The sequence below is a fragment of the Henckelia pumila genome, chromosome 2, assembly GCF_033568475.1.
Source record: "Henckelia pumila isolate YLH828 chromosome 2, ASM3356847v2, whole genome shotgun sequence".
NCBI classification, from domain to species: Eukaryota; Viridiplantae; Streptophyta; class Magnoliopsida; order Lamiales; family Gesneriaceae; genus Henckelia; species Henckelia pumila.
In genome coordinates, this window is record NC_133121.1 from 169,589,074 (window position 1) to 169,603,271 (window position 14,198).

Sequence of the window (14,198 nt, forward strand, 5' to 3'; positions counted from 1 at the left end):
GGCGATTTTTCCAATTTTTGTTCGTCTTTGAACTTTTAACCCTGGGCACGATATGATCACAATAATGCAAAATGCATGACCTAATTTATGTCTAAAATAGAATGTAATGAGATTAGATCAAAAATGCATGCAAAGTGTGTGCAGTACGTGTTAAACACCAGTATTGGCAAGACTTCCCAACAACACTGTAGTCTTCAAAATAATTTTGAATTTGTCACACTTCCAGAGCCATGTTTTTTCTTCTTTTTATATTGATTCAGAAGTGGTAGCCTGCACACTAAAAGAACAGTCTTCATTGGACTCTCTTAGGTAGCTTTTTCCAATTTTCTTCCGATTTTAGTTTTATTTTCAAAACATTGGTCACTGAAAATTTATCAAACCATGCTTTTTAATTTTTAAAACCACTTTTCACATGGGACAAGATCATGGAATACACGAACATCCCTCAACTACTTCGTGGTTTAAAGCATATTTTTATGGCAAGTGTGATCTGAAAATAATTTTGGCAGAAGAACTACAAAGTGTTAGTCAATATTATCAAACAGTGCAAAACATAGAACATTATGAATATGCAGTATGCCTAAAGACCTAAAAATGCACATGCATGTTTGGTGTTGTCCGTCAGTGTCGGAAACACTTAAGGACAGCAACCGTGAGTGCTTATAAAGAACACATGTTGAGAGATTTCCTAAGACTGGAGAATCTCTCGAAGTCTAATGCTTTTGTAAAAATATCGGCCAGTTGGTTATTGGTCCCAACAAACTCCATATGGATCATGTCCTTCTCAACTAAATCTCGAATGAAGTGATGTCTTATGTCAATGTGTTTAGTTCGAGAGTGTTGTACTGGGTTTTTTGATATATCTATAGCACTTGAGTTATCACAGTACACAACTAGTGTTTCACTTTTAAGACCATAGTCTTGTAGCATTTGATTCATCCAAATTAATTGAGAACAACTTCCCGCTGCCATATATTCGGATTCAGCAGTGGAAAGTGACACACAGTTCTGCTTTCTACTATACCATGAAACCAAGTTGTTACCCAAATAAAAACAACCACCCGTGGTGCTTTTCCTTTCATCAAAATCTCCTGCCCAATCAGCATCACTATAGCCTACCAAATTAGTATTGGTTTCTTTAGTGTACCATAACCCCAAGTCTAAAGTGCCTGCAACATAATTCAAAGTTCGTTTTACAACTTTCATATGTGTGACTTTAGGATCAGATTGATATCGGGCACACAAACACACACTGAACATAATATCAGGTCGACTTGCACTTAAATACAACAGACTTCCAATTATGCTTATGTACAGAGTGTTGTCAACACTGTCTTTGCACAGTTTTTCATTAGTTCTCATTGGTTTTTTCATATGTCTAACATGATCAGTACAAAACCTCTTTACCAAATTCTTAGCATATTTGTTTTGACACAAAAAGATTGAATCACTCATTTGTTTTACTTGTAATCCTAGAAAGTAATTCAACTCACCTACCATGCTCATTTCAAAGGTAGCAGTCATGCTTTCAACAAAATCATTCACAAGTTTTTGAGATGAAGCACAAAAAATTATGTCATCAACATAGATTTGACAGATAAGTATGTTACCTTGTACTTTTTGAACAAAAAGTGTTTTATCTACCTCACCTCTTTTGAATCCAATGTCAAGCAAATACTCCGTGAGCCTTTCATACCAAGCACGAGGTGCTTGTTTCAAGCCATATAAGGCCTTCTTCAACTTATAAACATGATCAAAATGATGTGGATCTTTGAATCCCTTAGGCTGTCTTACATAAACTTCTTCACTCAAAATTCCATTAAAAAATGCACTTTTGACATCCCTTTGAAAAAGTTTCATTTTCATGTGACATGCAATAGCCAATAACAATCTCACAGATTCTATTCGGGCTACAGGTGCGAAGGTTTCATCAAAGTTCACTCCCTCAACTTGTGTATACCCTTGAGCTACCAACCTAGCCTTGTTCCTTACAATATTTCCTGATTCATCAGTTTTATTCTTAAAAATCCATTTTGTTCCAATGATATTACTATGATCAGGTTGAGGAACTAAGATCCACACATCATTCCTAACAAATTGTTCAAGTTCATAATGCATAGCATTGACCCAAAACTCGTCTTTTAAAGCCTCAACGACATTTTTTGGTTCAATACTAGACACAAAGCAAGAATATCTTACCTGAGAGTATGCAGAAGTCATGCACACTAACCCACGCATCTTTCGATAATCAACTTTTTCTTTTCTTCGGGTCTGCATCCTTCCTTGTGCATCTCCTATGATTTGTGAAGTAGGATGGTTTTTCTGATTTCTGCTTGGTACCTCATATCCATCATCTTTTGATGTTTCTTCATAATCATCCTGATCTTATTTACTTTGTTCATTCAAATTCAGTATTGGACTCAGTGTTATGCTGGGTGATTTTTCAGGTGAGACAACACTAGTGAAAACACTGGAATCAGTCTGGGGAGCAACAGTATTCAACAAATCATCAATATTGTCTTCAATTTTTTTCCCCTTCAGATCTGCATAATCATCAAATAACACAATAATAGATTCAATGATAGTTCTATTTCTCAAGTTAAACACACGATAAGCTCGACTATTCAAAACATATCCAAGAAATAAACACTTATCGCTTTTTGAATCAAACTTAGCCAACTGCATCCTGTCATTCAAAACATAACATATGCATCCAAAAATATGAAAGTATTTAAGGTTAGGCCTCTTTCCCATGAGAATTTCATAGGATGTCATAGTAGAACCTTTCCTTAAATACACTCTATTGGATATGTGACATGCAGTATTTAAAGACTCAGCCCAAAATCTTTTTGCAATATTTTTGGAGCTTAACATAACCCTTGCCATCTCTTGGAGGGTTCTGTTTTTCCTTTCGGCAATGTCATTCTGCTGAGGTGTCTTAGGTGCTGAATGTTCATGTGATATACCTTCCTTTTCATAGAATTGATCAAACAACAAGTTTTCAAATTTCTTACCATGGTCAGTTCGAATCCTGATAACCTTCAAAGCATACAGATTAGTAATCTGATTTATTAACTTTTTGAAAGCTTCGAATGTCTCAGACTTTTCTCTTAGAAAACTTACACATGAGTACCTTGAAAAGCCATCAACACACAAAAATGAATATCTCTTACCTCCACATCTTTCAACCTCCATAGGTCTCATTAAGTCCATGTGTAGGAATTCAAGACATCGTGTTGTCCCACAGTGTTGTAACACTGGATGTGACACACGCACACATATGCAACTCCAGAAGTTAGGTTTGGCATCCCACGTACAGCTTCATACTTGCTCAGTTTCTTTAGAGCTTTGAAGTTAGCATGACCTAACTTTTGATGCCATAAATTCAAATCATCAACCTTGGTGAATTTGCAAGCAGTTTCCTCTCCAAGTTGATAACAGTTGTCCGATGATCTAGACCCTGTCAAAACACACGAATTACTCATATCAAAAACTTTACACAAATTCTTATCAAATTTAACATAAAGATCATCATCACAAAGTTGGCTAATGCTAATAAGATTAGCATTTAATCCTTCAACATGTAGAACATTGTGAAGCTTAGGCAGTCCTTCTACATTCAAGGTGCCTTTTCCAACAATCTTTCCATTGGCTCCTCCTCCATAAGTCACTTTTCCTTTATCCTGTTCAACATAGTCAGAAAGATACTTCTTCAATCCTGTCATGTGGCTTGAACTGCCACTGTCGAAGTACCAATGACCTGCAACATTAGTTTTTAAGGAAGTATAAACAACATTACAACTGGACTTAGCTTTTGGTACCCAAACCTTTTTCTCAGTATTTTTCTTCCTGGCAGTGTTCTAGTTCAGTGTTGGCAACACTTGTCTGGTATTCCAGTACATATAGTCATCCTTGAGCTTAAAACAGTAAGGCTTGATGTGACATTTCTTGTGACAGTAATGACAAACAAACCTATGCTTCCTTTGTTTTTTCCTCTGAACAGGAGCTTGTGTCTTTAATGGAATTGGCTTTTCCTTTGGAATTTCAATTGGAACACTAGCAGAGTTATTGTTCTCCTTGACAAAAATAGTTTGTGATGACTCCCCTACTTCAAACTTGCTTTTTTGAAAGACTAGACCAGCTCTATCATCTTTTCCCATCATCAGAATTGAATACAGCTTGGTCTTGCTTGAATTAAACTTTGCGAGAGTTGCATTGGCTCTTCCAAGCTCTTCTTTGACATTGCATAGTTCTAAATCCTTCTTGCTTAGAACAACTTCAAGTCTAGCCACTGAAGCTTTCAGTTCACTGTTCTCTTTTGTTAAAACAGAATTTGACTTGTTCCTTAATATCCAGTCATTATACAATTCTTCATACATCTTCTGAGCATTATCCCAAGAAAGTTCTACTTCACCAGCTTCCTGATTTGAGTCTACAGAAACAGATGCATTCAGAAAAAGAACCTTTTGGTCAGTGTTGTGACCAAGTGTTGTGAAACTAGTGACAACAATGTTTTTCTGCTGTAGCAGAACTGACAGTGCATTGTGAGTCTCTTCTTCTCCTTGTTCTGTACCTTCCTCATCTTCATCATCACTTAGGGAAGCACACATTCCTTTGCGAAGTCTGGTTGGGCACCCATTACCATAGTGACCAAAATCTATGCACTCATGACACTTCACAAACTCAAACTTCTTTGAGATAGTCAGTGTTTTTCCTTCTTTCTGAAAGTGATTTTGACTCTTTGAAGGGATGGTATTCTATCTGGTTCGCAAATCCTTAATGGTTTTCCAATAGCAGGAGTATTCAGAACTTTAGGTTTCTGACCAGGTTTCTTATAATCTATCATTCTCTTCAAATAGTTACCAAATTGTTTGGTAAGTAAGGCAATGGAATCATCTCTTAAGTCAGACTCGTTGACTCCATGTGTCAGATCAACAAAATCATTGTATGACTCATTAGAAACTTGAAGTGCAATGGACTTACCTTTGTCCTTTTTTCCAAAATTCATCTCCAACTCATAAGTTCGAAGTGAACTCATCAATTCATCCAATCCCAGAATTGATGTGTCTTTTGATTCATCAATAGCACAAATCTTCATTTGAAATCTTTCCGGCAGTGATCTCAACACTTTGCTCACCAGGCGTTCATTTGAAATAGCATCACCAAGATCAATTGCCTCATTCTCGATCTTCCTCAAGCGGCGTTCATAATCATCGATTGTCTCACTCTCTTCCATCCTCAAGTTTTCAAACTGAGAAGTGAGAATCCTTCTTTTGGTTCGACGCACACTTTCGGATCCTTCACAGTGCATTTGAAGTTTTTCCCAAGCCTGTTTAGCACATTCTTTTCATGCAACACTAGTGACAATGATAATTCTACTCAACTAGAATCAGAGAGCAACAAAGCACTGCCAGAAATTTCTTTTCATGCAATTGCAGGAACCAACCATCCACAGACCATACGTGTTACAGGAAGGCTGAACAATAAAAATATAATTGTTCTCATAGATGGTGGAAGCACTCACAATTTCATTGACCAAGCAACAATTACAAAATATGGGTTACCGGTGATTCGAAACAAGAAGCTTCAAGTTACAGTGGCCAATCAAGAGAAAATAGAGTGTGTGGGTCAGTGTCCATCTCTTACCATCACTATTCAAGGTCATTCCATCACTTCCGATTACTATGTTCATCCAGTCGCAGCATGCCCGTTGATTTTGGGTGTACAATGGCTGGAAACACTTGGACCCATCGAGATGGATTATAAGCACTTAACTATGACTTTCATGTTCGAGGAATTTCCCATACTTTTCAGGGATTAATGAATACAGGAATGGCCCCTCTAACAGAAAGAGAATTCAACACTATTCATGGTACTGGATTTTTCTTCCAAATTACTTCTACAATAAACGATGGTGAACTCAGCCTATACCCATCAGACGTGGCCCATATTCTTGCAGAATTTTCTCAAGTATTGCACCACCTACTAGTTTGCCTCCAAGGCGCTCGCATGATCATTGCATTCCATTACAACCTAATGCGGAACCGGTGAGTGTGCGGCCATATCAATACCCGTACTACCAGAAAAGTGAAATAGAGAAAATGGTGAAGGAGTTTTTACAATCTGGTTTGGTAAGACCGAGCAACAGTCCATTTTCCTCACCAGTTCTATTAGTCAAGAAGGCAAATGGAGATTGGCGCTTTTGTGTTGACTATCGAGCCCTGAACAATATTACAATCAAGGATAAATATCCAATTCCTGTTATCAATGAGCTTCATGGAGCAAAATTTTTCTCAAAATTGGATCTGCGGGCCGATTACCATCAAATACAAGTACATGAGAAAGACATCCCAAAAACAGCATTTCGGACGCATGAAGGAGATTATGAGTTTATTGTAATGCCGTTTGGACTTACTAATGCACCCGCAACCTTCCAAAGCCTCATGAATGACATATTCCGTCCCTATCTCCGTAAGTTTATTTTGGTCTTCTTTGATGATATTCTCGTGTACTCAAAATCGTGGGATGATCACCGTTCCCATTTGCGAACTATTCTAGAGATCTTGTCTGTCAACAAATTGTTTACGAAAGAATCCAAATGTAGGTTTGGAGTTTTAAAGGTTGACTACTTAGGCCATGTTATTTCTGAACAAGGAGTCGCGGTTGATCCCGAGAAAATACAGGCATTAATTCAATGGCCTACACCCACCACAACCAAGGGTGTCCGTGGGTTCCTTGGTCTAGCAGGCTACTATCGGAAATTCATCCGGCATTTTGGGAGCATCGCTGCTCCTTTACATAAAATCTTGGCTAAGGATGAATTCAAATGGGACAAGACCACCGAGTTAGCCTTTCAACATTTAAAAGAAGCACTGACATCCCCACCGATTTTGAGTCTTCCAGATTTTTCCCAATCCTTTGTTATTGAATGTGATGCAAGTGGAATTGGTATCGGTGCTATTCTCTCTCAACACAATCGTCCAATAGCCTATTTTAGTGAGGCTTTGAAGGGATCAACTTTATCCTTATCAACTTATGAGAAAGAAATGTTGGCTATTGTAAAATCGATTCGTAAATGGCGTCCTTGCCTACTTGGCAAACCATTTATAGTCCGAACCGACCACCAAAGTCTCAAATATTTGCTCGAGCAGCGAATCACTACTCCAGCACAAAATCGATGGCTTCCAAAGATAATGGGTTATGATTATGTTATTGAGTATAAGAAAGGAGCCGAAAATCAAGGAGCACATTCTTTATCTCGCATGGTGGAATTCCAATTTTTGTCCATTTCTAAGCCCCATTCAGATTGGTGGTCAATTTTACAAAAAGAAGTGGAACAAAATCCTTTCTATGCTGACTTGGGAAAAACATCATCTTCCAACCAGCTGATTCAACGCGATGGTGTGTGGTTCAAGAAAGGAAAAATTTATTTGAGTCCATCATCAGCTCTGATACAGACGATCATCACAGAATGCCACTCATCACCTATTGGTGGACATTTCGGATTTCACAAGACTCTAGCCCGCATCAAGCAAAGTTTTTCTTGGTTCAATATTCGCCGACTGGTGAGAGAATTTTTACAACGTTGTGATATATGCCAGCGCTTCAAAACTGATTGTATGAAGCCAGCCGGATTACTTCAACCGTTGCCTATTCCTGCCCGAATTTGGACTTATGTTTCTATGGATTTTATTGAGGGCCTACCACCATCCAATGTACATACGGTTGTCATGGTGGTCGTAGACCGCTTAACAAAGTATGCTCATTTTGCAGCCTTGAAGCATCCATTTACCACTTTGACCGTTGCCAAAACATTTGTTACTACAGTGGTTCGTCTCCACGGCATCCCAACATCAATTGTCAGTGATCGGGACAAGGTGTTTACCAGCTCTTTTTGGCGAGCCTTGTTTGAGCTACAAGGAACCAAGCTTTGTATGAGTTCTAGTTATCACCCGCAGTCCGACGGTCAAACCGAGGTAATAAATTGTATCTTGGAGCAATATTTACGGTGCTTTGCAGGTGAGCAGCCACGTAAATGGCTTGATTGGATTCCTTGGGCTGAATTTAGGTATAACACTTCAGTCCATTCAGCTACCAAAATGACCCCCTTCGAGGCTGTCTACGGCATTCCACCACCCAATGTATTGGCTTATGTTCCGGGCACTTCCCGAATCCAAGCTGTTGATGAGTACCTATTTTATGCGAGTTACGACGCAATCTTTTGCTAGCCCAAGATCGAATGAAAAGCCATGCCGACCAAAACCGCCGCGAAGTTTCTTTCAATGTTGGAGACTATGTGTATTTGAAGCTACAGCCGTATCGACAAAATTCAATAGCCTTTCGCAAATCATTGAAGCATGCCCCACGTTTTTATGGCCCATATCAAATAATTGAGCAAGTGGGAACAGTAGCTTATCGATTGGCCCTTCCTTTGGGATCTCAAATTCATAATGTGTTTCATGTTAGTTTGTTACGGAAACATCTGGGACCAATCACAACAGGAGAAGCTGAACTACCACCAGTCACAGATGCCTCCATGCTTCTTCCACAGCCTGAAGCGGTCTTAGATCATCGTGTTATTCACAAAGGAAATTGCCGTCCGAGGCCTGAAATATTAGTCCAATGGAAGGGGGCAGCTCCTGAAGATGCAACCTGGGAAAATGAATGGCGCTTTGCTAAATCTTATCCTACTTTTTTCCTTGAGGACAAGGAAAGTCTGGCAGGGTGGAATTGATACGTGTTCATGTGCCAAATATAGGTGTAATGTTTTACACCAGACTTCTCGGTCAATGGAAACTGAAGACTTAGTTAATTTATTTTATTAGCTGCTTTGTATTAGTTTACTTTATTAGTTGCTTTGTATTAGTTTTCACATTTATCCAATTATGTACGTAGTGGGAAGTTTAGAAAGAAGTGGATAACATTATCATGTCATTTCTATGCTTGTAAGATGTATAAGAATGGGGAACGTGATGAAGGGAGTTATGGAAGAAAATCCAAAATTATCATTCTCCTTCTAATTCTTTCTTCTTCATTGTCCTCCTCTTAAATTCTTCTTATCACATATCTGAATCTTTAGTGACCAATAATTCTCCTCTACAAGTTTTTGTGACATTAGAAAATTTAATGAACTGGATTGAGCTTTTTGGTTGTAGCTATATTAATGGACGCATCTAAGTTATGAAGCTCCTTAGGCATCATATTCTACAACACAATTATGATTATTTTCACTATTTTGAAAGGTGTAATGTAATGATCTGAAGTTTGATTTCTACGTGAAAACCATGTTAGTGCAGATGGTGTTTGTGTCCAAAGCATTGAGCATCTTGGTTGTGTTTGGGATGCCAAGTTCTTGGAAAATGGCGATGTTTAGACAACTTATTATAATGGAATTGTTCAAATATGGACTTCTAATCATGATAAGTTTGCTGATACTGTGGAACTTGGTTCATTTGCCAGTCAAGTCTCTCAGTACGAGCTCAGTAGGTAACGTACCAAAATATGATCTTGTTAAATTTCTTGAGCTCATGGTTCTGTTTATTTTCAAGTTGGATAACTGGGAAGTTGATTGTCGTACTGATAATTATTAAAGACAGGGATAGTCATGTTTCAAGATCATCATTATGGATATGCATAGATTTTCGTTGAAAGATGCTATTTTTTAATTTCTCCTTGGTTTAGGTGTCTTTTTTTATCATGGTTTTCAATTACATTTTTTATTTGTATCAAGAGAAGAGTTGGGGGCTGAAATTAGAAGATCTGCCTGGACTTGATGCATTAAAAAATCCAGGTATGAGTCACAGAGCAACTTTGTTATTGTAAATGCGTTGGCCAGTTTAGCAACAACTACAAAACTTCAGACATATTATACATGCCAACTGTTTCAATTATGTGATTATCAAGAATATTGGCAAGGAGGCAAAGGTCATTAGAGAAAGAGAGAATATAATGTTGTCACTTATCCATGGAATATACAGGAGCAGAGGTGGGATAAGGTATGAGACAAGCACATTCATGCCCTTGCTCGTTTACTCCCCCGGTTCACTGCAAGGAAACCTGTTCCTCTTTAGTTTGTCTTTTAGATTGTTGGACAACCATGTGCCCTTTGTTTCACCTTTGCCCCAGGGGCATCATTTTGTAATGTGTTATTCATTTCTTAAAGATTTATTTTATAAAATAATTTTGTTGCTGTTTTCTTAAGGGTTTATACATCGAAATTGAATCTCGGCGTTGGGATAGGAGTTGGGATCAGCGTTGAAAACACTAGAGATGGTTTGGTCTTGAATTTGCTGATTCTGGTTTTCTTGAGCTGAATTTCTGAAACATATGAAGACAAAATACATGGGTTGAAGCATTAAACAGAACGTTTCTGTTAATAGAGGAGATAGTTGTATCTAGATTTTGCTGCAACCAGGATTAGCTGTGGTTGAGCTGGAAAAACCGACATCGATGCTGCGGCAACAGCAGCTGGAGTTCTTTGAAAAGTCCTAGATGTGGTTCAACAAACACAAAGTTCTGTTACTACTATAATCTATGTTATCTATTTTAAAAAGAAATAGTTTAATTGTGTATTATCTATATTGTCCTTATGTTTATTTATTGCTTTAAATTAGTTTTCATTTATTGTGTGTTATATTGACAATGATGTCCTTTAATTGATTATTTTTATTTTTGGCAAACTCATTGTTTCAATTTTAAATGATCTTAAAAATTAATTAATTGTCCAAAAATATTGTTAAATTTGTTCATAAAATTTAAAAGGCACACACAAGAAATCGTTACTTTTATTTTCAACTTAGTTTTTATGTTTCAATTTTTCATAAAATTTAAAGGCACACACAAAAAATCGTTACTTTTTTTTTCCATTTAGTTTTTATGTTTCACCTTTTTGAAATAGTTATGTTTTTCTCTGTATCTATTATTTTAGTTTTCTCTTCTTAATTTCTTTTCTTCTTATTACTTAAAAAATTAAAATTATAAATTAATTATAATATATCTTATAACATAGGTAGTTGCTACAAAAAAATTAATTTTAAAATATTGTTATCAAATCAAAGTTAGTTTGCCGTGTATTAATATTTCTCAAAATAAAAAAATAAATAAGATAAAATTAATTTTAATATTTATTATATTAAAAAAAATATTTTATTAATCACAGGAGGATATATCATAAAATATAAAATTATAAAAATCTTTTTTAATACTAAATTTTAAGAAATTTTTTCTTTTATATTCCAAAATTTTATTAAATTTTGGTAATAAAATATTTTAAAATTCTAATATTATATATATATATATTATATAGTAAAATATTGTGACGATATTTTAAAATATTAAAATTTTTTGAAAAGTTTAGTTGTTGAAAATTGAAATATAAAACAAAATTTTTGTAAGTGAAATTTCTTAAAGAAAATATTTTATTATTTAAGAAATGATATTATAAAATCAATTTTGTTTAATATTAAGTTAAGTAAGGAATGTCAGTGTTATTGACATTTTTGGAGTATAATAACACACTTCTTTGATTTATTGTATATATTAAATTTGTATTTATCTAATCTAATATGTCTTAAAAAGAAAGAGTTTAATTTTGCATTGTATATATTGTCCTTGGGTTTATTTTATTTCTTTAAATTAGTCTTCAATTTGCATTTGATTTATTGTGTGTGTTATATTTTTATTGAAGTGTTTAATTTGTTTTCTCCAAATGATGAAAATGTATGACATCAACATATTTTGAGGTTCGAGAATGGAGAATTTGTTGGATAGTAAAACGTCGATGTATTTGTTATGACTAATCTTATATTCTCAATATTATGCGTTATATATAATAATTTTCTAATATATCTTACAAATGAAGAGTTTAATTGTGTATTTTTATATTGTCATTGAGTTTAATTTATTGCCGTAAATTAGTCTTCTAATATATCTTAAAATGAGATAGTTTAATTGTGTATTGTTACTATTGTCTATATTCTCCTTGAGTTTATTTTATTGCTTTAAATTAGTCTTCGATTTGCATTTGATTTATTGTGTGTGTTAAATTTTTATTTAAGTGTTTATTTTTTTTTCTCCAAATGGCAAAAATGGATGACATCAAAATATTTCGAGGTTCAAGAATGGAGAATTTTTTGGACAGTAAAATGTCAACGTATTTGTTATAAATTATCTTTTATTCTCAATAAATGTGTTATATTTAATAATTTTCTAATATATATCTTAAAAAAGAAGAGTTTAATTGTGTATAGTCGATATTGTCCTTGGGTTTAATTTATTTCCTTAACATGTGTGTTAAATTTTTATTTAAGTGTTTAATTTGTTTTCTTCACATGACGAAAATGGATGGCATCAACATATTTCGAGGTTCAAGAATGGAGATTTTTTTCGACAAGAAAACGTCGACGTATTTGTTATTACTAATATTTTATTCTCAATATCATGTGTTATATATAATAATTTTAGAATATATCTTAAAAAGGAAAAGTTTAATTGTGTATTGTTTATATTGTCATTGAGTTTAATTTATTTCTTTAAATTAGTTTTCATTTTGCATTTGATTTATTGTGTATGTTAAATTTAAATGATGAAAATGGATGACATCAACATATTTCGAGGTTCAAGAATGGAGAATTTGTTGGACAGTAAAACCTCAACGTATTTGTTATGATTAATCTTTTATTTTCAATATTATGTGTTATATATAATAATTTTCTTTTTGTGTTAAATTAAGTTTTTGTTTTGTTTTTCGTGTCTATGGTTGATATTCTCATTTATATTATATGTTTTTGTACTTGTATCTTTTTTTTAACAGCTTTTCAAAGAGATTACATCAAAATGTTCTATAAATCAGGGATCCTGGTACTTAGATTTTAATATTCAGATTTTTCAAAGGTAAAATATCTTTTTGTTCCCATATACGTATACATATACATATATATATATATATATATATTTGAAAAAAAATAATTTTATGTTCTTTAACTTCTTATAAACTCTATCTTACAATATCGTATATCACGTGCAACGCACGTTAAATTTACTAGTTACAGGTAAAAGTCCTAGATGTGGTTCAACAAACACAAAGTTCTGTTACTACTATAATTACAAGTTGTTTCAGACACGCCATTTTTTTTTTTTTTAAAAAGGGTTGACCCCGAAGGGGACCCCATCCCACATGAGTCAGTAGACACGCCATTTTTGCAAAGCTTGTAAGAGGCATTGGACTAAAGGTGGCACTTTTCGATTTTGCGAAGTTTTGTACCATAATTACAAGTTGTTTCAGCGGTCATTTGTACGTTTGAATTTTATATGTTTAATGCAACTATTATGTTTTTTTTAGCAATATTTTAAATGAATATTTGTATGTTTTAAATTTTATACATTCAATTGTGCACTAAATGTAAAGAGAAATAAAATCAATGACAAAAAATATAAAAAAATGAAAAGAAAAATAAGAAATCTCTCCATTACAAAAACATTAAATTTTGATTACAACTGTAGTGTAGGAAAAATTAAGTTTTTTTGCTTTCAATATTAGATAAAAATTTGTATGTTTTAAATTTTATACATTTAATTGTGCACTAAATGAGAAAAAAAAAAAAATTTCAATCGACCATAAGCATATAGAAAAAAAAGGGAAAGAAAAAATAATAAAACATCTCAATCACAAACAATAAAAAAAATGAGGAAAAATAAAATTAATATTAAAAAGTTTTTATAAAATATTTGTCAAAACACATTCTTAATTATTTTTAATTTTAAAACTATTTTTTTCTAAAATAGTTGTCCAAACATCTTTTTAACTATAAAATTTTTTTATAAAATAGTTGTTCAAACATATTTATTCCAAAAACAAATTTGAAAATATTTTATAAAAACTTTTTTAAAAACAGTTTTATAAAAACATTTTTGAAGTTGTTGTCCAAATGGAGCCCCAATATCTTATGTGAAATTAAGTTATTATATTGCAGTTAATCGTAGTAGAGAAGCAAAGCATGTATATCAATTGTCAAGAACTACACGGAATACCACTAAGTTGAATATCGTCCCGTTTAGTTTTGTATAAGTCCAACTAACAATCTGAGTCACTGCTAGATTGCTAGTCCAGTTCGATACATAGACTTTAATTAATATACAATATTTCAGTCAACTTAGACCGACCAGTTTGGCTTTTAACCAGTTTTTAACTTAGAAAATGG

General features: G+C 34.0%; 1 protein-coding gene across 1 annotated transcript; it reads left to right on the forward strand.

Annotated features, from left to right (window-relative positions):
• The first annotated feature begins 8,239 nt into the window (after positions 1 to 8,239).
• LOC140878932 (uncharacterized) lies at positions 8,240 to 8,734 on the forward strand. Its single transcript, XM_073282557.1, has one exon. It carries the CDS (start codon positions 8,240 to 8,242, stop codon positions 8,732 to 8,734), a length of 495 nt encoding a protein of 164 aa, XP_073138658.1.
• Positions 8,735 to 14,198: the final 5,464 nt, after the last annotated feature.